The sequence below is a fragment of the Dermatophagoides pteronyssinus genome, unplaced genomic scaffold (genome assembly GCF_027571235.1).
Source record: "Dermatophagoides pteronyssinus isolate colony J.1.1.1.1 unplaced genomic scaffold, Derpt_VIB-CSIC_2022.12 sq0006, whole genome shotgun sequence".
Taxonomy (NCBI): Eukaryota; Metazoa; Arthropoda; class Arachnida; order Sarcoptiformes; family Pyroglyphidae; genus Dermatophagoides; species Dermatophagoides pteronyssinus.
In genome coordinates, this window is record NW_027461530.1 from 1,109,374 (window position 1) to 1,134,475 (window position 25,102).

At 28.6% G+C, this 25,102-nt stretch overlaps 3 protein-coding genes and 1 long non-coding RNA gene across 7 annotated transcripts; 2 read left to right on the forward strand and 2 right to left on the reverse strand.

The window, feature by feature from the left end:
* Positions 1-23: 23 nt before the first annotated feature.
* Positions 24-4,827, reverse strand: Cul3 (cullin 3). Its single transcript, XM_027346224.2, has 9 exons — positions 4,465-4,827; positions 4,074-4,388; positions 3,345-3,995; positions 2,828-3,283; positions 2,203-2,761; positions 2,069-2,137; positions 1,761-2,010; positions 342-1,678; positions 24-281 (listed from the first exon to the last, which is right to left on the reverse strand). Exons 1-8 carry the CDS (start codon positions 4,516-4,518, stop codon positions 1,654-1,656), a joined length of 2,379 nt encoding a protein of 792 aa, XP_027202025.1. The 5' UTR covers positions 4,519-4,827; the 3' UTR covers positions 24-281; positions 342-1,653.
* Positions 576-1,742, forward strand: viaf (viral IAP-associated factor). The gene is made up of 4 exons (XM_027346232.2): positions 576-717; positions 783-1,108; positions 1,173-1,381; positions 1,443-1,742. The coding sequence occupies exons 1-4, from the start codon at positions 712-714 to the stop codon at positions 1,562-1,564; spliced, it is 663 nt and encodes a 220-aa protein (XP_027202033.2). The 5' UTR covers positions 576-711; the 3' UTR covers positions 1,565-1,742.
* A 401-nt stretch (positions 4,828-5,228) lies between the features above and the next one.
* Positions 5,229-24,752, forward strand: opa (Zic family member odd paired). 4 transcript variants are annotated; one of them, XM_075820187.1, is made up of 4 exons: positions 5,229-5,449; positions 5,541-5,846; positions 12,860-15,471; positions 23,121-24,752. In XM_075820187.1, exons 3-4 carry the CDS (start codon positions 14,106-14,108, stop codon positions 24,389-24,391), a joined length of 2,637 nt encoding a protein of 878 aa, XP_075676302.1. In that variant the 5' UTR covers positions 5,229-5,449; positions 5,541-5,846; positions 12,860-14,105; the 3' UTR covers positions 24,392-24,752. The 4 variants fall into 4 exon arrangements, with proteins under 4 accessions (XP_075676302.1, XP_075676303.1, XP_075676300.1 ...); XM_075820188.1 differs by lacking the exons at positions 5,229-5,449; positions 5,541-5,846 and adding an exon at positions 5,866-6,052; XM_075820185.1 differs by lacking the exons at positions 5,229-5,449; positions 5,541-5,846 and adding an exon at positions 12,626-12,722.
* LOC142645045 (uncharacterized) lies at positions 21,316-21,937 on the reverse strand. Its single transcript, XR_012846221.1, has 2 exons — positions 21,787-21,937; positions 21,316-21,707 (listed from the first exon to the last, which is right to left on the reverse strand). It is a non-coding gene; the product is annotated as an uncharacterized LOC142645045 (long non-coding RNA).
* Positions 24,753-25,102: the final 350 nt, after the last annotated feature.

The following is a 25,102-nucleotide window of genomic DNA, read 5'->3' on the forward strand; positions in this document are numbered from 1 at the left end:
CAAAAAAAATGAGAACGTTTTACGTTTTATTTTCTCATGGTCCAAATCCAATCTTTAAATCCATGTATTTAAGTGCTTGCCTGTGTGTGTGCCTTTTCCACGTTCCAATAATTTCGATGACAATCAAACTTGTTTGTTAGCTTGCTTCAATAGTTTGTTGAATAAAAATAATCGTTGTTCGTGGTCGTTGATGCTATGTTAAAAAAAAGAAAAGTCTTTTTTTTCTATAAAACACTCACTTGAGGACTTTTTCATCGTCATTATAAGTGGTCAGGTGAAAGCTATTTACGAAAAAAAAGGGAAATGAGATTTTTTTTTTAGTAAAAGATAATTAAACTGACCCATTCACATGATAATGATGACTGGTTTGTGCCGGTATTTTTCTAATTAAAATGATAATTAAATTGAGTTAATAGCAATCATTAAAATTCAAATTAAAAATCTAAATGTTTTTGTTTTTTTTTTGATTTAATTAATGTGGCGCGCCATTCGATTGATTCGAACACACACAAAAAAAAGTCGATTGTTATGGAATCGCGATAGAATCGATATTTTTGCAATTCTTCAGCAGCGCATCATGGCAAAAATATTCTATTTTTAACGATATTCTCTGATCAGTATTATTTCCACGATTTCGTTTGTAAACCAACGCCTGTTTGCTTTGGTGTGTAGTATTTAGGTTAACGATTTTTTCTCCAATCAATTATTGAAATGATGGTAAAAATTTTATTTATTACAAAATTTGATTAAATTTGATGATATTGTTTATTATTTGCAAATAGGAAGATACAGAATGGACTGATGCATTGAAAAAATATGGTATCATTAAAGATGAACCAAAAGTTGAAGAACAAGAACCACCAGAAATTGTTGAAACGAAAAAATTTGAACCATCCAATAGTGATGATGAACTAGAATGGCTTGATGAACATGAAGATGATGATGATTTTATACGAAATTATCGTCAAAAACGTGTTATGGAAATGCAATTAAAAGGATCGAAAAAATGTTTTGGTGATGTATTGGAAATAAGTGCTGCTGATTATATTCAAGAAGTGAATAAAGCTGGTGATGGTATTTGGGTAGTACTTTTACTATATCGTCAAGGGTGAGTTTTATCATTTATTTACTTTTATTATTGTGTTTATCCAATCTTATTCAATCCATTAAAGGCATACATTATGTCGACAATTACAAGAATTTTTTAAAGAATTGGCATCCAAATTTGTTGAGACGAAATTTCTGAAAAGTATTGCTACACAATGTATACCAAATTTTCCAGAAGATAACCTGCCAGCCGTTTTTGTCTATCTGAATGGTCAACTAGTCAAACAATTGATTGGACCGATTGTATTCGGTATGGAATCCATCACCAAAGAAGGTATTTCAATCATAAAAATCCATTAATGATCAAATTCATAAAGATTGATTTTATTTTACAGAAGTTGAATGGATTATAGCCAAAACTGGTGCCATCAAAACAGAATTGGAAGAAGATCCTCGGAAAAAAATGCATGCATCAAGAAAATTTTATCAAAAATATGATTCCGAAGATTCGGATTGAAAAATTGAAATTTTTTTTTAATTTTTTATTTGTAAAAGAATGATATAAAGATGTTCTAAAGTTATTAATATGAAAAAAAATAATCATGTTTACGCCACATATGTATACACTTTTCTGTGTTTTGTTCGAAAAGAGAATAAAAACAAAATGAAAAACATTAAAAAATTGAATGATAAAATCAGATAAAATCACTTACTTATCATCAGGTGTTTTGGACAAATATTCACGATCAATTAGTCCATCGATACGTTTTTTAATCGATTGTGGATCCGGAATGAATCGAGATTTTAATTGTTCGGTTACTTCGGCCACAATATTAGCAAAACATAATTTTTTTCGAGATTTCATTATTCGTACGATAGCGGCCTCGATTTCATGTTTACGATCTTCATCAATTTTCGATCGTGTTTCTCGTCGTTCGGGCTCAGATTCACCCTTTGCCAATACTTTTTTTTGGAAAAAAAATAATCAGTAAACCAAGTATATGATATTCTTTTCCCTTACCTGAATGAATTTTCACACGGAAAAATTTCGATGTAAACGAATCGTTAACTTCAAATTCATGATTAGCCTCTAAATAATCATAATCATTATTAAATGAGAATCGAGAAATGAAAATTATTAAAAAATAAATTTACCAATTTCTTTCGTCTTTGGATTTTTTAATAAAACACGTTGTGATGATTTACCAACGGCCAATGATTGTAGTGCACGAATCAAATCTTTCGGTGGTATATCGGTTTCATTACGAATATCCTCATAGGTTAATTTTTGACGATTATTGAACAACATTAAAACAGCCATCTGATAGGTTGATACATTTAATATATGTTTTCTTGGTTTTATTATGAATTGTGTCGTCGATGATGATGCTAATGATCCATTATTAACAATATTGGCATTCGATGCTGATGATGAAACAGTGTTGTCCAAATTTATTTCATCTTTATTGGTAGTATCATTATTAGTGTTGGATTTTTTAGCTGTTGTATAGAATTCAGCATTCAAATCGACCCAACCAAGTTGTGGTTGTAATGTTAATTTTCTTCCATTATGTTTATCCAAATAAAATTTAATGAAATGTTCAAAAGCTTGTCGTGGAATCATCGGAATATTGCATTTTGAAAAATTTGATTGTGTTGGCCAAAAACCCGTTGTCAAAACACGTACAGTAAGATCAACACCTTGTAAATTGAGCTAATTTTGGAAAAATAAGAATAAAATAATTTAAGAAATCTTTTTAAAACAAAAAATTAAACATACTCTATGATTGAGAACATGATTTTTAAATTCATCATTTAATGAATTTGATAATGATATATCTTTGAACATTCCTTCCAATTTCGATGTAAATTGACAACCACATTCGGTTTTTAATTTTGAAATCATACTTTTTTCCAGATCATCCGATGAACTTTTATTTAATAATAAACGTTTAGCCAAATGTTGTTTATAATAACGTTCAAATATATCTTTATCTTGTATATAACGAAATAGTACCATTGTTTTATCAAGTATTTGTTCAATTTCTTGATCGGCCATTCCTTTTACACCTTTTTTTAATTTATCATCAATAAATAATGAAAGATATTCAGGTGATTTTTGATTTAAATTTAGAAAATGTTCAAAATCTTTGCCAATCATTTTAAGAAATTCTTTATCATTAAAAAATGAACAATTTAAAAATATATCATATTTATCTTTTAAATCGAGTAAAGCCTAACGAATTAAAGAAAAAAAAATTAATCATAATCATTATTAATCGAAAAGAATTACATACAGTTACAAATGCAATAGGATCTTCTTTATTTCCATCATCCGATACTGAAGATCTACCTTCTTGCCTTAGATGATTACTAACAGCTGTAATTATTGTTGTTAAACCATTTTCAACACGGCTAAATAGTTTATACATCCGGGCTAGATCATCAATCTTTTGATTTTCTAACATATGCAGTACACCTGAATGTTCCATTTCGACAATATTTTTCATATGACGACTAATCAATTCTTGTTCGACAACTTTAACGATAACACTTTCGGTTGATGCATCCAAATAATGACGTGCACGTTCAGCTTCTTCATTGATACGTTGTTCAACTTTACGAATATAAACAGAAGCACTATTTTCAGCCAAAAATTTTTGACTTTCAACACGATAAAATTCGGCTGATTGTTGTAGAAAATGTTTTTCAAAATCTTCTTCATAAACAGTTCGTTGTGAAAGACCCAAATGTATTAACATATTACAGGTATTTTTCACTGCTAATCGATCAATTAATTCACCATTACGTTCTTTCATAACTAAATCTAATAATGTTTCTCTTATTTGATCACGAATTGGTCCATGTCGAACAACATTATCTCGAAATAATATTAAACCTAAATTATATACATTGTCAACATTGTTCTGATTTACATAGACACGATCCTATATACAAACAAACAAACAAACAAAAAATTTAAAAAAATAATGATAATTTTCAATGTCAACAACAAAAACACATACCATATACATAAGTATATCACGTATCATGGTCATCGATATTTGATGATCATTCCAGCATTGATTTAAAACTTGTAGAAAATTATTATTAGGAAGTGCATTCAATACATCCATTCGAACTTTATTAACTAAATGTTCTTTGACTACATCACGAAGACCAGTGTAAAGACGTTCACCATATTTATGTAAAACCATTGTATATGCATTACGATATAATTCTTCAAAACTTAGACCACTATTATTCTTTTTCTGTATCTCTTGAATGGCCGTCTTTAATCGTATCCAGATAGTGTTGACATATCTTTCGTCCATTGTTGTCTAGATTTTTTTTTTTTTGAAAAATTGATTATTTTTTCGATTGAATAAATCTTCAGCAAAAAAATATACTACATACCGGAAAAGATCGAATTCTCATTTTGACGTCTTTTTGTTGCTTAAAGCTCATCATACGAATAAAAAAATCATCAAAGAAAAAATTGAAATTCAATAGAAAACCATAAATCTAAACCCGATAAATTTATCAATTTTTTCACCAAAAAAAAAAAAAAGAAAAAAAGAAAAACAAAACCGTTTCAATACAAACTACAAAATATAAATACGAATACTAATGATGATTATTCAATCAATGAATCAATAATCATCACATTCAAAAAGAAAAAAGAAAATCTAATGACAGAAATATCGGGATTTAAAAAAAAAACAACATGAAAATGAGTAACTCGGTAATCAACAACAAACAAAACAAACGACGACGACGATGACGAAAACACACACACAAAAATAATCTGGATATACAGACGGCTGAACTTTGTATATATATCCGCATACATATATACATACTATTATCAAGGTAAAAAGTAAGGATAAATAGAAAAAGGTAGTAGTATTACGGTAAAGTACCGAAAAAAATTTCGAGGTAAAAGAAATAGAGGGATATTTCGAAAGGCCAACAACATTTTATGGAACATTGTGTGTATATAACTGTTATATAAAATGCTAGCAGCAATAATTATGTGACGTTGAAAAAAATCATTTCCATTCGAATCGATAGATGGCAATCGTTGTTTGGATTCTTTTTTTGATTCGAAATTCGAACAAATTAATCGATGACGGTCTTTTTGTGATCAAAGTTTTGTTTTGTTTTGTTTTGTTTTGGTCCCGCGATTATCAACAAGAAAATTGAATCAAGAAAATTTGATTTAGTTTTTTTTTCTGTATTCAATTTTGAATCTCCGGGTGATTTTGGTTGATTATTGGTTAATAAAGTGCTAAATCATGTATCGATTTGGATTTTTGGGAAATTTGAACCAAAAAAATATTGAATTATCGTTTTTTTCCCCGTTTTGGCCATTAAATTGAATTATAATGTTAATGTGTTCGTATGTATTGTGTTTCTTTCTTTCTTTTTCTTTTTTGTTCTCTATCTCTCGCATTCTAACCAAATCAAATTGATTCTTAATAAATAATTAGGTTTAATTCAATTTTTATTCGGGTCGGTAAAAATCCATCCACCTCACCAATCGACAAATTCGTAATGGCCAAATAATAATAATAATAACTTTATAATCATCATTTTCTTTTTCTTTTTCTTTCAACACAATTTAATCGATAATTGAATCGAATTGAATTCGAATGTAAAGAATTATTCGAACGTTATTGGAAAAAAAATATTCGAATCAATCATAAAGTTGTCGAAATAGTGGTGGTGATGGTAATCATCATTGAACAACACAATGACATTTATGATGATGATGATGATATTCAATCGATCCGTTTGTAAAAAAAAAAGTTATTTTATTATTTTGTTTAAAAAAAAGCTATAAATTATCATTATGCTTTTTTTTGTTACCCTGCCACTCTGATTACCCTGAATCTAATGATGATGATGATGATGATGGAAAAAATGGAAATTAATAAACCATTCATTATTGTTCACTGATCGTTCGTCCAATCCACCCACCCACCAACCAATTCACAATGCGGTTTGTCCATTTTCATTTCAATTCATTTGTTTTCAGTTTTTGTTTTCCCATTGTTAAATTGTCTCTTCTTCATCATCATCTTTTCCTCGATGATCATCATTTCTCAATTTTTGACTTTTTCATTCACTTTGGTTAGAAATATTCATTCATTCATTCATTATTTTTTTTAAATAATTTATTTCATTTTAAAATCATTTCATTTATTGTTGTTACGATTGTTTTTTCTTCCCTGCCTATAACCATTCTTTAATTTTATTTTTTGTTGCCAACTTACCAGAAGACCCGAATGATAATATTCTCTCTCTCTCTCACTCTCTATAAATGACTATGAGGCTTGATCCTCATCAATCATTTTTTCGTTTCATTACATTTTTGTCTGTTTTGTTTCGTTTCGTTTCATTCATATTCTCTATGTTTCTCTCTCATTCACACACACACTGAAAATTTTTTTTTGTTTAAAAAAATTTGCAAAAAGTCAGTTGTTATGCATGTAGCAATGATATTATAACAATAATAATATTTTTAGTTTTGACTGAATGAATTTGTCTTTTGTCTTTTGTATTTCGACCATGGTTGGTTGTATGCAAAATATTTCATTTTTTTCTGTACAATTTCATTGTTTAATGATTTTTTAGAATTGAAAAGTGCGGGTGGATAGAGAGAGAGAATGGTTTAATTTCCACTGGGTAAGAATTCTGTTGTTTGTTTATATTCCATAAACAAAAACAAAAAAAAGCATCCAACAGTAGGAAATTGATGCTTATTTTTATATATGGGTTAGTTTTGTTTTGTTTATAAAACAAATATATTATGTTTTCATTTTGATTTTTTGATTTTTTTGATTTATTTATATCTAAAAATGAATAATGGGTAACACAAATCCAACCAATCAATGTTATTAGCTTTATTATCATCATCATCATCATATGAAATTTATTGATTGGTTTGTTTGTTGTTTGGTTTGTTGTTGGTTTCTTTCAATGTTAATCTATCCATCGCTTTTCTGTTGTTGATTCGATTTCATATCATATAGTCAAATGGATCAATGTCGAAAGACCACTTACTGTGTGTATGTCTATCTGGTAGATATACCATTGATGTCCATTGATTAACACCAAATCTACATCAAAATCAAATCACATTATAAACATTTAACACAATGGACACACACACACACAGAGTAAAGTTCTATATGGATTTTATATTTGACATTAGATCCGGCTTTTTAGATTTTTTTTTCTCTTTTTCATTTCATTCTGTAGTTTTAATATAAATGTAATGTTAAAACATACACACACACGGTACGTGTCCATTTTTATTTCACTTTTGTTGATGATGATGATTCGTTCAATCACCCATCACACTAACACATCCATATTCCATATTTGTTGATGAGAATTTTCATTTATAAAATTTTTCATTTTCATTTTTGTTTGCAGAAAAGTCAATTCGATGGATGAATGAATTCCGATTGATGATGATGATGATGAGGATGATGTGTGTGAAAGCTATGCAATATGGACAATACTGATCAGAAACAGGATATGAAAAATGCTTTTTCTTCTTCTTTCACTTTTCCTATATTGAGATTGAGATAAAGCGAGATAGAGAGAATATATTCTTGATTTGTTAAGCGAAAAAATATTGAGAGAGAAATTAATTGAGGATTAACTAAGGTAACATTCATAAAAAAATAGCTTCTTTTGGCTTTTTTTCTTTGTAATTTATTTCCAGTTTCAGTTTTCTAATTTGTCGTTTAATGTAGAATTTTCCGTGTGTGTGTGTGTGTGATATATTTATTTAATATAAATGAATATCAGTTGTGTTACCGGAATAGCATCGTGTTTAAATTGATTGTCATTGATGTCAGTGTGTTATATCAGTGTCTGTGTGTGTGTTATATTGATTAATAAAGTTGAAAATTTACATTTTATTAAATTATTCCCACTAGATCATTCATTTTATTGGATTTTTTTTTCTCTCTGCCCATCCAATATTGATTTTTTTCCGATTCCAGATTCAATATTCAATGAGATTTGATGATAGTTTAGTCATTGGTGATATTTTTTTTTAATAAAAAAGAATCGTTGTCAATTTAATCGTTTTCTCTCTCTCCCTTCATCCATCCATCCATCCATATTATTATTTATCGTTTTTTTTTCTTTTTTCCTTTTCAATAATAATTTGATTCTGATTCTGATTTGTGTTAATTTAATAACGTACTACCCTCATTCACTTATTCACTTTCTCTGAATCAAAATCATAACGGAAATGAGATTAAAATTGTTTTATTTAGAGCAAACGAACAAACATCATCATCATCAAATGAGCATCAGCGAATGAAATTAATGTTTTTCTTCTTTTTTTTTTACATAATCCATACCAATTTTCATCCATATCAAGTCTATATTTTCAAGGCCTATGGATTCTGTCACATTCATTTCGGGCAACTTTTACTGTTGATTTTGGCTATATAGAAATTAATATTTGTTCCGAAAGAATAGGAAAAAAATAGAATTGATGATGACAACTATTTTGTTGGTTATAAATTACCAGCCAACCAACCAACCAACCAATCTAAAAGTTGACGTTGGTTGGTTGATAGTTGCATGTAAATTGCTGGTATTATAATAAATTTTTTTTTCTCTTTCTTCCAAATATAACTTGATTAAATGTGTAAGTATAGGAAGAGAGAGAGAGAGAGAGAGAGGAAGAGACACGTGCAAAACCCAAAAACCTAAACCATTTTTGGGTTGTGTGTGTGTGTGTTAAAAAGTCAAAAAATCCTTATTGTTTCTTTCTATCAAAGCGAGAAAAATGAAATAGAAAACAGAAAAAAAGGGATTTATCATTGACAATTTTTATATTAAATTTTTGTTTTTGTTTCCAAACTTTATTTAAAAACTTTTTCTGTTTTGTTTCGTTTTTCGCTAATTGAATATAAATAATCCAACCACACACCACGTACCAATTCGTTGCCACGTACAACATTTTGAAGAAAAATTATTCAATATTTCTTCGTGTGTGTGTGTGCAGTGTGTGTGTATTCTGTGGTCTAAAATGTCATCATCAATCTTTAGATGAGGGGGGTGAGGGGTTAATAATAATAGTAGATTTTGATTAATCACTTTTTGTGTGATTTTTAATTTCATTTTTAATATTAAATATCATGTTATAAGGTTGTTTGTTTGTTTGTTCGTATGATTTGCTTGTATTTGATTGACTTGAATCGATTTTGATTGTTTTTGGTAATCGATATTATTTGTTTGATTAGGCTTGTTTTTCTCTCTCTCTCTCTCTCTCTCTCTCTCTCTCTCTCTCTCTCTCTCTCTCTCTCTCTCTCTCTCTCTCTCTCTCTCTCTCTCTCTCTCTCTCTCTCTCTCTCTCTCTTGAAAAAATGAATCATTTTTTCTCTTGTTCCGCTTTGCATTTGGATATGGCAGAATTTTTTGTTTTGTTTTTTGTTGAATTTTCGCAATATGAAAATGAATTCAGAAAAAACAAAAAACAAAAAGTCTATTAAATTTCAGAAAAGTTTAATTTTCCGGGCATCATGCTGTGTCATCATCATCAGCATCAACATCGCGGTAATCCTCGATGACGATGATGACGAAAAAATCTTAGAAAGAAAAACAAAGACGAAGAGGATGTATTGGATTGATGATGATGATGATGATGATACATATCTGGGTAAAAAAAAAATGTAAAATTATTTTATTCATTCATCTTGTTTTAGTTTGGTCGAAGAAGAAATTTTCTAAATTTTTCTTGATCAATTTTTTTACGAAGTAAAAAAAATATGAATTTTAATTAACGATTAACAAACACACCTACTTGGTTTACTTTTTTCTTTTTTTTTTACTTTAAAGAAAGAATTTTTCATTCACATTTTCTTTGATTAGTTTGTTCTGTGTATGTTTGTGTCAATTCTGTTTAATTCATATTTCAATTTTACGTTTTCTGTTTTTCTATTTCGCATTCATCTTAATCTCTCATTTTCTCAATCATAGATGCTTTACCATCTTGGCCATCTAAAGTGAGACAGAAATAGTGAAGGCTAGGCTCACTAATGAGAAAATGTAGCCAGAAATAGTTAGAAAAAAAAAAGAAATTAATGATGAAAGAATTAATGAATCGTCAAGTTTGAATGAATTCATTCAACTTGATTTCTTTTCATTATAAAATTCAAACAGAATAATAATCGTACAAAAGAAAAAATTGAAACTACAAATTGATATTTCATTCAGAATTACTTTTGGTTGGTTGTTTTTTTTCCAAATTGTAAAAATTGTATTATTTCAATGACGATGCTTTTCCTGCATTCATTGCATATGACAACAATACAAAATAATGATGTGATTTGTAATGTGTAATGTGTAATGTGAATTGAATTGAATTGATGCGCGCACGCGTTTTTTTTAAATGTTTATGATTTTTTTTCATTTTTTTGATTCAATTTTGTTTTCAATTCAGAATAAATAAATAATAATAATGTTTTTCGGTGGTTTTTCCTTTTCTTTTCTTTTTTCATCTTTTTTTTTTTGCTGAAAATGAAACATATTCGGGTGGGTAAATTGGGCCTTCTTTCCTGAATGATGATGATGATGGTTGCTTGCTGGTTGATGATAAATGATCTTTGGATTCGGATCTGTTTGGATCATTGAATGTTGGTGGTGGTGGTGGTGATGATGATGATGGTACCCATTATGATGATGATGATGATCGACCCATTTTAAACACACACACCACACACCACAAATATAATAAAGTCGGATTTGTCACTCACACACACACACCAGACACATTCTGTTTTGTTGTTTGTTTGTTTGTTTGCAGCAATATTGTGGTGGTGACAAAAATCATTCAACCAAAAACATAAACAGATCAAAATAGCTTAGCTTTAGATATTGCCTGAACTAAACATCCATATTTTTTGATCGATAAAATTTTCCATAGAAAAGTGAAGAGATTATCAACAACAACTTGTGATTCTTGATCTTGATCTATCCATTGAAAATGAAAGGAAAAAACAAAGGGGAAAAAATAAGCTTAAAATGTTTCTTGAGAAATTTTTCGATCATCATCATTATCATTGAAGAATTTTCATTGAAAAAATTCTTCAATTAATGTGATGAATTCGTTTTTGTAACCGCAAAAAAACTCATTAATTTTTCTTTGTGAATAATTTTTGATTTGTAAAAATGACAAGTCAAAAATATATTCAAAAATTGTTCATTTTTTTTGTCCTTGTTTTTTTGGCCATATTTTTTGTTCAATGAATGTTAATCATGAAAAAAGTAATTAGTCTGATTTGACAATTTCTGGTTTGTTATTTCCATTGGACCACATAAGAGGTTTCTCATTGATGATGATCAGAATAATGGAACAAAAATTTTTGGATCGCTTGTTTAGTTTTTTTTTGGAACCTTGCTGTGCTATTTTTTTGAATTGTTTTACCAAAAAATGTACAATCAGAATAACCATCAAAAACATGGAAAAACAATTCCAAGTTGCTATGGTTGTTGACCATTATATAATGACATAGGGAGAGAGAGAGAGATTCATTTAAAGAATATCTCATTTGTGAATGTAATCAATGTTTTTCCATTTTGTTTTTTCGGTGTCAAAAATATTGATTTGTACAATGAATGAGATTCTTGTGTTGATTAACAAAAAAGGCAATATTCTAATTGAAAAAAACTGTCAATTTTTTTTTTTGTTTGCATGCATGTCATTGTTTTCATCAAACATTGCATTACATTAATGGACATTATTATTACTTTTCTAGGCTAAGAATAATGATTTTTTTTTATTCTCTCTTTGTATAACTAACATGTTTTTTGAAGCTTAAAATCCTCATCAGTATTCTTCATGGTTAATGCTTTGTCATGCACATTATAATGACGCCCACCACCATCATCATCTGAATTGTAATGCGCGTACGCTTATGATCCATGATGATTATTATTGTTCATTCAACTCCCCCGCTACAGAAAAAGAAAACTTAACCAGTTGTTTTCTTGATTCTTTTGATGATCATCATCATCATCATGACACACACACATGAACGAAATGATCCGTTACGGATTCACGAATTGATGGAGGGAGAGAGAGAGAGAAAAGACATTCCTGTACGAAAATTTATTATAGAGAATCCTATTAACAACAACAACAACAAATGGGGAAACGGAATTATTGGTTTCTATTGAAAAAAAAGAAACAGAAAACTACCACCACCAACAACAACAACCAAAATGAATTTGATGTTCTGCGCAGTGTAGTTTCTTCAAATATATCTGTTAATAAATGTCCAATAATGATCAATATTGAACAAAAAAAAAACTAGTTCAATTTTTATATGTACACTTTGGAGTAAAGTAGGCGGTAACCAAATTATTAATTATTGAATGAATGTGAATAAATGGAGGATGTACCCAAAAAAAAAAAAAAAAAAAATACCCAACACACCATTCAGAATAAACAAAAAAAAAAACATGTTTTTTTTTTTTAAAAGATTAAGGCCACACCTCCAGGTTTGTATTGTTTGTTCATTATTTGTTCATATTTGAACAGAACAAAAGAAAAACACGCCCATTTTTTTTCTACAATAATGATAACAACAGACATATATTACATACACAAACACACACAGAAAACAAATGTTTGAAAAGTAAGTAAGTAATAAAAGAGGATTATTGGAATATATCTTTCAACTATTGCTGAATTTTTTCGTTTCGTTGTTGTTTCTGCTTTATCATTCCTTGAATTTATTATCCTCTCTCTCTCTCACTCACTCTCTATGTTTAGCTTAGCTGAATAAAATCAACGAAAACGTGGCCACCATGACCACCACCACCACTACAACCATATTACCACAACAACAACAACGATTGCAAGAAAAAAAAACAAAAGTTTTTTTTTAAATATTTTGGCCTCTCATCAAGAGAAACGATGATTATAAACACACATACATTCACTCACTCACATACATGAATAATATTCAGATCAGATCATCCAGATTCACAGTGGGTTATCAACATTCTCTATGATCGTGGTCAGTTAACGATACTTATATCATCATCATACCTTTACCATCCATATATGTGCAAAAAAAACATATTGAAATCGAAACCTGGGTGGACAATATTTTTTTTTTTGAATATAATATCTTCAGTGTGCATGTAATGTAGCCAGCAAAAAACTATTTAGTAACTGAATGCAAAAAACTGTTATAATTTGTGTTTTTTTGGCCAAAATAATAATCATCCCGATGTTGATGATGATCATCATCATCATTTGATGATAATATTCACAGCGTGTGCGCTCAACCCAACAACAAAATCATTATTATCATCATCATCAACAACGTCGATTGAATGAATGAAAATTTATCAAAAAAAAATAAGATTTTTCTGTTGTTTTTCTTCAAAAAAAAATTTACTCATTGTAAATGTGTTTGTTTGTGTGTGTGTGTGAATATCCTCGATATTAAAAAAAATGGAATCCCAAATAATAATCTTTACATGTGGATCATCAAATCATCAAATATGAATATCTTTTCCATCCAGATTTTCCCTAAAAGAGCTTAAATAATCTCTGTGAGCTTCTTTCTTCTTTCTTCTCCAGTTAGTTTGTTGACATTTTTTTCTTCTGTTTTGCAACAAAATTTTCACTTGTGACAAACATTTTGGCCTTTTTTTTTACTTATTTATTTTCAAATTTCAGGTGTTTGTTTGCTTGTTGATGATAATAAATCAATGATAATAAGCTTATCATGTTGAAAAAAATTGTTGCCGGTGTTATTATCGTTGTAAATTGAAATTTTTTTTCGTGTTCAAAGTGTTGCTAAAGACGACTATCAAGCAAGGAGAAAAAACCGATCAAGTTTATTATCATCCATAAAAGTTAATGATTTGCGTCTTGATAAATGTTTGTTGTTGTTGTTGTCGTTTGAAAACACGTGCAACATTTTATTTATCTTGTAGTTTTGATCGAATTGATAAAAAAAACTGGATAAAATCTTGCTTTTTTTCAGTGATGATGATATTGAAAGATGCTTAATCCTTTTGTTCAAAGTATTTTAATAACATCATCATCTCCACCTTTATCACCACCATTACAATCATCATCATCATTTCATCATCAATATGAATATGAACGACAATTAAAAATGAATTATTTTAGCCATCAACATCAACAACAACAACATCAAGAATCATTTCGTATTAAAAGAGAAATATTTGATCATTCAGATTCAATGTCAACAACAACAACGTCGACATCGATATCACCATTTTCATCTACATCATCTGCATCATCATCAAAACAGGAAACAATGTTAAATATTGGTGATTTGCAGACGCAACAACAACAAAATTCAACATTGATTGATCGTCAAACAATGTTTGTTCCAACACAATCATTAACGGATAATCATCATCAACAACAACAACATTTAAAAACTGATTTATTTTCATCACCACCATCATCATCTACATTTGATGAAACACATATGGATGATGATCTTCAACAATTAACAAATTTAAATCCATCATCATCATCATCGGCGACAATAACAACGACGTCGTCGACAACAACAACAACGTCTTCGACATCGTTAGTTGCAACTGCGGCTACTGTAACATCAATGTATCATCGTGCGGCGGCCGCAGCAGCAGCAGCTGCCGCTGCTGCAGCCGCAGTTTCTGTCAATGTTGATCATCATCATCATAGTCATCATCAACATTTAAATCATTTGAATACAAATTATTCACCATCACATCATCATATTGCACAGCCACCACCATTATCATCACATCCGCATCATCATCATCAACAAACAAATGATTTCAATAATACAACATCATCCGCATCAAACGCATCAACAACAACAACAACAACATCGGTTGTTGGATCAGCAATGGTTGCTGCGGCTGCTGCTGCACATCATTATGGACATTTAGCAACAACAATCAATCCAACAATACATCATCAAAGTGCTGCATTATTTCGTTATATGTGCCATAATAATAATAATTCATCATCAACATCATCATCACCAACAACAACAACAACATCGACAATAACAACAAACAATTCAAAACAAGAATTAATATGTTTATGGATAGATCCAGAACAATTATTGCCTTTGAAAAAACCATGTAATAAAATATTTCATTCAATGCATGAAATTGTATCACATATTAGTATTGAACATGTTGGTGGACCTGAATGTTCGAATCATACTTGTTTTTGGATTGATTGTCCACGAAATGGACGACCATTTAAAGCAAAATATAAATTAGTTAATCATATACGTGTACATACAGGGGAAAAACCATTCCCTTGTCCATTTCCATCATGTGGTAAAGTATTTGCACGTAGTGAAAATCTTAAAATACATAAACGAACTCATACAGGTATGTTTTGTTTAATTATTTTCTTTTATTATAAACCAAAAAAACAAAACAAAACAAACGAAAAATTCATCATTGAATTCATTCGCTTCAAAATGTTCGTGTTTAATGCCAATTTTGAGGTTTTTTTTTCGCTAGACCAATATTTTTCCTTCATCGTTTATATGTGTGTGAAACCAGAAATAACATTTAAAAAAATCATAATAATAATTTAAACTCATAAATTAAACAACCAAGAATAGTAATAGGAAGAAAAAACCTACCTACAATCACCAAGAGAGAGAGAGAGAGAGAGAGAGAGAGAGAGAAATTCTGAACTACATTTATGATGATGACTACTGCCAATTTTTCGTTGTTGTTGTTGTTTTCATTTTGAATATTGATCATTGGCAAGAAAAAAAAGGATCATATCACATCATCAATCGATAAACTTGAAAAATGTTTCGAGCTTCTTTACTTTTACTATCAATTTGTTGTTTTCATTATTCAAAAATCATTGATTATGAATTTTCTTGTTTTGCCTTTAGGGTGAATATTTTTTTCTTCTTCTTCATTTCATTCCTTTAATGGCATCAATTCTTTTGATGGTATTTTCATTTTTTTCATTCTCTCTCTTGTTTTAAACATTCAGAAATAAAGATGAATTTTATTTCAAGTTTCATTTCTCTTTATTGAAATTAATACATCTTGTGCATTTTGTCTGTTTTTTGTTTTTGTTTTTTGGTTTGTTTCAGTATGCAAACCATGAACATCTTGAAAGATGGGTACAACATATACCATAGATTCATCACAGGGTTTATACGATGATTACGATGGCAAAATAAAACAGGAAAAATTTCAAGTTTCACTTGAATTTATCAATGTTTTTTTTCGTTGTTCGTTTTATTATAGCAACATTTGGCTTGAAGATTTTCTTAGAAACGATTTTTTTTTATATTCATTCGTTTGATGAAGAAGTTAGCTAAGTTTTTTCTAACAAAAAAGAAAACTATAGTCAGGGAAATTATATGATCATTGTGTGTGTGTGTGTGTGATTGGAATTTATTCATCTCAATAAAATGAATGATTATTGTTTTTCAATTTCAATGAAGAAATGAGAATTACGTAAACAATTTTGCTTCAATGGACACTGCCCATCATCATTCGATCTGATTTGATCTGATCATTTCATTGTTTTTTCGACCATTCTCTCTCTCTATATAGAAATCGTTGTTTTTGTTTTTGTTATATAGTTTGTCACTAATGAATGAATTTTCCTTAGTTTTTTTCCACGCTATAATGTTGAGAATTTTTGGAAAGCTTTTTCTTAATCAAAAAACCAAAAACAAAAAGGTCGAACCCAAGTTTTTGAAAAATTGTCCAAATGAAGAAAAAAAAATCATCAGATGTAGATTATTCGTTATGTTTTTTTTTTTGATGATGGATTATGTTAATTTTTTCCCTTTTCCTAAAATGAAATAAAATTTCAATTGTTTTTTTTCACATATGCAAAACAAAGTACAAGCAAGCAGGCAAGAATAAAATGAATGATCATCATTATAATGTCTTTTTTTTCCAACCATAATTGGTTTGTTTGTTTGTTTATCTGTTTTTCTTTTTGTTATGTTCACACACACACAATGATTGTAACCTGTGTAATTGATACTATATGGTGGTGGATAAGTTATATTTTTGAAAAAGGAAACAAGAAACAAAAAAAATTCAGATTTGTATCATCTCGAAGAAACAAACCAAAAGACAATGAAAGATGACAATGATTTATGATTTATTTCTTTTGGAAACAAAATCAAAGTTTCTAGTTGATCAAAGAGAGAGAGAGAGAGAGAGAGAGAGAGAGAGAGACAAGACAATACTTCACTTACTGAATATATAATAATGTTATTTGGGCGCGACTTATCAAGAAAAAAAACTTTTGTTTTGTTTTGTTTGTTTATATTGGTTATTATTTGAGAAAAGGTCCAAACGATATATATTGGGACATTTGATTGTCACTAAGTGAATTGAAAAAAACAATGCAAAAGAAAGTTTCAATTTTTCAATGTTTTTTTTCCCAACAAAATAAGAAAAAGCAAAAGAAAATGACCATATTCTACATACAAATGTAAAAACAAAACAGAAAAAAAAACTATTAACTTTGAAAATGAATTTTGTTGGCAAAAAAAAAGTTCAATATGTGTCACACCTGAAAATTATTGTTATTTGGTTATTATATGGCCAGAGGAAGGTACGATTTTAATGATTATTGTCAAAAAGGTAAATGTGATTTTTTACCAAAATGATCAATGACCATTGATGATGATGATCATCATCATGTTTGAATGAAACATTACTGAAGAACCAAACCAACCAATAATTGATTCGATACGTTTGGTTTGATTTTTATTTCTTTCTTCGAATATAAAAAATCTATTTCATTTGTTTCAATTTTCAATATGTAAAACTGACAAACAACAACCAAGAGCATTTGGACTGCTTTTTTCTCTACTCGAAACACCTATGGGTAAAATTTTTCAGTCCGGAAATTCTTTCTTTTGAGAATTTCTCCCAGAAAAACAAACAAACATTGTAGCCAGATCTTTTCCCAACGAATAATAATGACATTTTCAAAAATTAATTAATTGACTTTTGATCTTCATTTTTTGCCACACTTTTTTTCTCGTTCTTTGCGATTCACATTTAAATTCATAGCTGAATCAAACAAAAGTTTCAATTACCTTGGGTCTAGTGTGTGTGGTGGAAAGGTAGTTTTTTTAAAGAAAATCCACTTCATCTTCATCAAATTGTCGATGATGATGATGATGATGATTGGCCAGTTTTCAACCGAAACAAGTAGGCAAATTAATTCGTGACTAGCTAATTTTTTTTTTTTTTTTTTTTTTTTTTTTTTGGTTCTCTGCTATCTGCATCCATCCAATTTTATAATTTGTTTTAATTGTTTTTCGCTTAACTCTCAGGTTTCTATGTTGACAAGCATCTGCTCACTTCTTCATTTTTGGTTCTGGTTTTTTTTTAAATTTAATTTTCTTCATCCTCTAATGAAGTGATGATAACTTTCTGTTTTCATCTCATTATTTTCGAATCAATTTTTTTTTGAACAAAAATTTCCAATAACTTTACACAGGACTGATTGATTGAACACATTAAATACGATTCTAATTAAATATTCATACATCCACCCATTCAATCATCTTATTTTCTGACATTCAATTATTTCATCATTTCACAACAGAAACAAAAAACTACATTATTTTCACTATAAATTTCCACATACAGACAAAAAAATCTCGAAAGAGGAAAAGATTTACAATCAAAATACACACCCATCTTTAACGATTTCAGATGTTTTTTGCTTTTCATAATGATGAAAGCAAAGCCCAAAAAAACAAAACAAAACAAAAACACCAATATTAACACTGAACAAATACGAAAAAAAAACATATTGAATGTTCTATATATAGGAAGAAAAAAAAAAGATTCAACCAAAGAATGAAAGAAATTGTTTCCAGAAAATACAAAGCGAACAAAGTGAATTGCGAATTAAAATACATTGATGATGATGTGTGTGTTGATCAACAAAAAAAACTGTCATAAACAGAGCAACATCAAACATTTTTGAAATGATTTTTTTTTTCGTTGTTCTGGTTGTTCTGGTTGTAAATACGACCTCATGCAGTGTATGTTGTGTAAGTTTTTTTTTTCATATATAAAAAACTTTCAAAGACAATTCTGGTTTTGATAATTCTTTCATTTCATTCCATTCAATGATGATGGGTAGGTTTTTATTATTATTATTATATAACATTCAGAATGGATTGGAAAATACTTTTTTTCAAGCAAACAAACAAACAAACAAATTCGACAATCAAAAAAATGAAACATTTCTTTTTCTGGGTTGTTCAAAATATCATCATCATCATTAAGCGATATAGCCGAACCAAAAAAGCACACCCATTTTTTCATTTCTTTAAGATTTTTTCAAAAGAAAACCAATGTTTTCTTCGTTTGGTAAACATCATTATTATCATGTTTCTCGATTTGAATTTCTTTCGTTGTTTTTTCGTTAATTACGTTTTCATTCATGTTTTTTTCTGCTGTTGTTGTTGTTGATTGCCAATTTTTCTTTGAAAAACATCTTGAAGAATCATTCTTGAGAGAATTTTTTTCCCTCCATTCAAAGATTTATGATTTTGCACAAAGCCAGAAAACTAGAAAACCAGAGATTATATTGATCGATTGTTTTTCTTTTCTCTCTATTGTGTTTTTTGGTTTGGGTTTGGATTTGAATTTACAAATCAAATGTTGATGGAAATAATTACAATTCATCATCCAAAAAAACCCGGCTAAACTCAATAATATTTAGTCGGTGGGGTTCGTTCGATCAATACGATTGATCGATCAATCAATCAATCCAGTCGAATACACACAAATCCATCAATCAATCAATCTGGCACATTTTTTCGATCATCACATTCATTCAATCATTTTATTCGTTTCAACGTTGTTTTTCAGGAAAAAAAATAAATCGTTGAATAATTTGAATTTTAAAATGGTTTTTTAAAATGAAAAAAAAACATTTAGTTATTATGAAAAAAAATTAGATAACAGATTGATTAACTAGGGAAAAAAACAAAATCCTCTTATCTTGTTTTGGTTACATGTGGTACACAACAACAATGATTTTAAATCAAAAATCTTTTTCTCCAATTTGAAATTCGTTGAATTCAATTTGTTTTTTTCAGAAGAAAAAAACATGATTCAAATCCATTAGCAAATGGGTTATTTTTGGGTTTATTTGTTTTAGACAGAATGAGAAAAAAAAAGAATGTAATTTTTGGATTTTTGAAATTCTTAAGTAAATTTTTCTGTTTAGTTTGAACAAATTTTTGTTTTGGTTTTGGTTTTGATAATCTTAAATGATAATAAAACAAACACACAAACCAATCATCACCTGATATGTTTGTTTGTTGTAATCTTTTGGTGACAAAATTCTTTCAAACAAGCTAAAAGGTAACACACAACTAGAATTAGGAAAAAAAATGGCCAAAGAAAACAACAACATAGAAGCCATTCAGATTCTTTCTTTCTTAGGTTTTCTCAAAAATGATCAACAAACGAAATGAAATGAAATTTTGTTTTTTTTCTAACCCAAACATATAATGCAGGTGTTGTTTATCACCATTTTTTTTCTTTTACCAATGATATATATAAAGAATGCCCTGAAGGTTTTTTGGAAGAAAAATTTATTTAATTTTTATTTTTTTGTTCTTTGAACAAAATCACTAAACACACACACACATTTACAAGATGACCACAACACCAGATAGTGAAACATTTCTTCTTCTTTTTCTTCATGTTTATTGTCCTTAAGAGTTTGGGAATATTTGTTGTTGTTGTTGTTCGAACAAGATTGTAATCTTGAAGAATGTTGTTGTTGTTGTACACTGTTAAAAATGGTATGACTTTATAAGTTCATAAAGTGGAAGTGTGGACTTATAAGTTCACATTAGACCAAGTGAACATATAAACTCACTTTAAGGAATTGTGAGCTTATAACTTCACTTTAAGGAATTGTGAGCTTATAAGTCCACACTTCCACTTTATGAACTTATAACTTCACTTTAAGGAATTGTGAGCTTATAAACTCATACGAGAATGTTGTGAGTTTATAACTTCATACGAGAAAAAATGTGAGGTTTTTAAAATAAAAATAAAAACCCCTATACGCAAGCGTTTTTTTTTGATTTAAAAAATCTTGATGCGCAAGTGAAATTAAATTGAATTATCGAAGTTTTTAATTATTTTTCATTTAAAGATATATTATTAATTATTATAATTATTAAACAAGGCTAATAGGGGTTTCACACTAGCAGCAATGTGAATGAAATATTTCAAATGCAATATTTCAGTCCATAATGCTGAATTGTAGTGAAATATTGCATTTGAAATATTTCATTCACATTGCTGCTAGTGTGAAACCCCTATAATAGAAATTTATCAATAGAAATCGGCTCAGGAACATGAAAAGAGAACCCGACTTGGTTTTCATTGTTCTATCCATCTTTATAGATTATGACCTCGTGATCAAACGGACAAATAAAGTAAATTAGAATCTTTGCATTCATTCGACACTTGTCGGCATTGAAGTTGGGACAGATAGCAATCGACCATCCCCAACATAAATGTCATTCTTTCTCAATCTTAGCTTGATTCCGTGTTATTGTAGGTAGTGATAAAAAATACTTAAAACAAAACCAATGAGATTAGGAAAAAATATGGAACAAGTTAGACATAAACAACAATCATATTCAATGAGCAAACCTGATAACCAAACTTTGTAAGCGAACCACACTTAACAAAAATAATGAATAACAACTAATCGAACAGTAGTTTAAATAATCAAAACAGAACCCTAACAGCTAATTTCAATTACGAGGGCGCTCGTCGCCTCCACATGAATTCACAATTTTTCAAAAAATTTTCCAAGTCCAAAAATCCAAATTTTTTTGAGTTTGTAATTTTAAAAAATAAAATAAAATCAAAATTGTGATTTTATAACTTCACTTTAAGAAATTGTGAACTTATAAACTCATACGAAAAACATTATGAGTTTTTAATTTATAAAAAATAAAATAAAATCCAAAATTCGAATTTTTAAAGTCATACGAAAAACGTTGTGATTTTATAACTTCACTTTAAGGAATTATGAACTTATAAACTCATACGAAAAACCATGTGAGTTTATAACTCCATTCGAAAAACATTATGAGTTTTTAATTTATAAAAAATAAAATAAAATCCAAAATTCGAATTTTTAAAGTCATACGAAAAACGTTGTGATTTTATAACTTCACTTTAAGGAATTATGAACTTATAAACTCATACGAAAAACCATGTGAGTTTATAACTCCATTCGAAAAACATTATGAGTTTTTAATTTAAAAAAATAAAATTAAATCCAAAATTCGAATTTTTAAACTCATACGAAAAACGTTGTGATTTTATAACTCCATACGAAAAATATTGTGAGCTTATAAACTCATATGAAAAACCATGTGAGTTTATAAGTCCATCCGAAAAACATTATGAGTTTTTAATTACAAATAAAATCCAAAATTCGAATTTTTAAACTCATGCGAAAAATGTTGTGAGCTTATAACTTCATACGAGAAATAATGTGAGTTTATAACTTCATACGAGAAAAAATGTGAACTTATAAGTCCACACTTCCACTTTATGAACTTATAAAGTCATACCATTTTTAACAGTGTAACTAATTTATTTTGTTTTTAAAGAAAGCAATGAAATAAAAAAATTGTCGTTTTTTTCTCTTAAACAATAATAATTCATAAATGACATTTTTCTCTGGGTTATTTTATCATTTATTTTGATCTGCAAGTTTTCTTGACTTATCAGTCAGAAATGAAAAAATTATAGTGAATGGAATGTGTGAAAATAAAAAGGGTTATTTCTTTGGATAAAGGATTCAAAATTATGGCAATTTTATAACGAACATTTGAAGGTTTTTTTATTTTTGATCGAAAAAAGCAAAAATTCATAAAAAACAAAAACTAACAAGTTAATTAATTGATTAACTAATTTTTATCTTATCTTATCTTTTTTATCTTTCTCCACATATAAATTTTTTTTTGTAGGTGAAAAACCATTCAAATGTGAATATGATGGTTGTGAAAGACGTTTTGCAAATAGTTCGGATCGTAAAAAACATTCACATGTACATACAAGTGATAAACCATATAATTGTAAGATAAAAGGTTGTGATAAAAGTTATACACATCCTAGTTCATTACGTAAACATATGAAAGTACATGATAATAATAATTATAATAATAATAATAAACAACCAATGTCACCATTATCATCATCAACAACAACAACAACAACAAATAATAATCATCCTCATCAACAACAACAACATTTATCAATGGATAATATTATTGGACATAATTTGGATCAAACATCAATGACAAGTGGTGGTAATGGATATGAAAGTGATAATGGTGGTATCAATAATAACAATGGCCGTACATCATTATCATCAACATCATCAAGTCCATCAATTAGTAATAATAGTAGTAGTAATGGACCATCACATAATTATCAACAACAACATAATCATCTACTTACCGCAACAGCAACAACAACAAATTCATATTTATCATCATCATCAACATCACCTCATCATAATCATCATCAAAATAATAATAACCATTATCATCAAGGTATTCATCAAAACAATTTATTACATCATAATCAACAACAACAACAACAACAGCATCTAAATCATTCACATCATCAAATTACTAATAATAATCATCATCATGGACTAACAACATCATCACATTCACATATGATTCAACATATGCATCAACAACAACAACAACAACCGCAACATGCAAATTTTACAATGTCACCACCATTATCATCATCATCATCATCAACAACATCATCATCTATAACACCAACAATGGCAGCAACATCAATGTTAGCATCAACATTAGCTGTAAATAATATAAATAATAGTGGCGGTAATGGATTAATAACGGATCAACATATGTTGAATCATAATCATCAAACACATCATCATCAAACAAATGGACATCCACATCCTCATCATCCACATCATCAATGGTATCATACAATGTCACAAACAACAAATACAATGGTTCCATTTGGAACACATGGTCATGGTCATGTATCTAATGGACATTTACATCATACATCACCATCAACAACAAATCATAATCATCATTATGAAACAACACATTTAAATCAATTAAATCATCATCATCATCATCCTGCATTAAGTCATCATCATCATCATCATCATACAGCATTAACATCACCATTCCATCATCATCCACATCATCATCATCCGCATCTAAATGCTGCAATTTCATATTGATTTGATTTTGAAACAAACAAAAAAAAATTGAAACATATTTTACACGCACACAAAAGATGCCTAGTCAAATGAAAATATGCACAACTGAAGAAAACAACTTTCACATCTGCCATAGAATCATCATAAATAATAATAATATTGTATATAAAAAACAAACAAAACAAACGAAAAATCTCATTATTCTCATTCATAGCTTTATCCCAATTAATTAATTGATGTTTTTGTGTAATCACAAAATTGCTGACATTGGCGGAAAAACAACAACAACATTGATTCAGATTTGCTGTATTTTTATTATGTGATATATAATTAACATTTGATGATTTAAATAAAAATAAAATGACATTTAATACTTTTGAAACCCGAAATTCGTTTTTTTTCTTGCATTTTAATAGAGAAAAAGTTTTTCTTTTGATTTGAAATAAGGGAATCCAGAAGAAGAAGAAGAAGAAAATCTTTTGGAAATTTAATGGCTGTCAGGATTTTTTTCAAAAAAAAATTGAAAGTTTGGATTTTTTTTCTTTCAAAAATTGATTGACAAATATTTAGACAAGTTTTGATTTGATTGGTGGTGATGGTCGACACAAGCAAATCAAATCAAATCAAAACACAAGTCATATTTATGAATCAAAAATGTGTGTTTTATTATTTATTTTGGCTAAATCCAGTTTATTTTAATCAAAAATTTTTTTTTCAAATAAATTTTCTAGA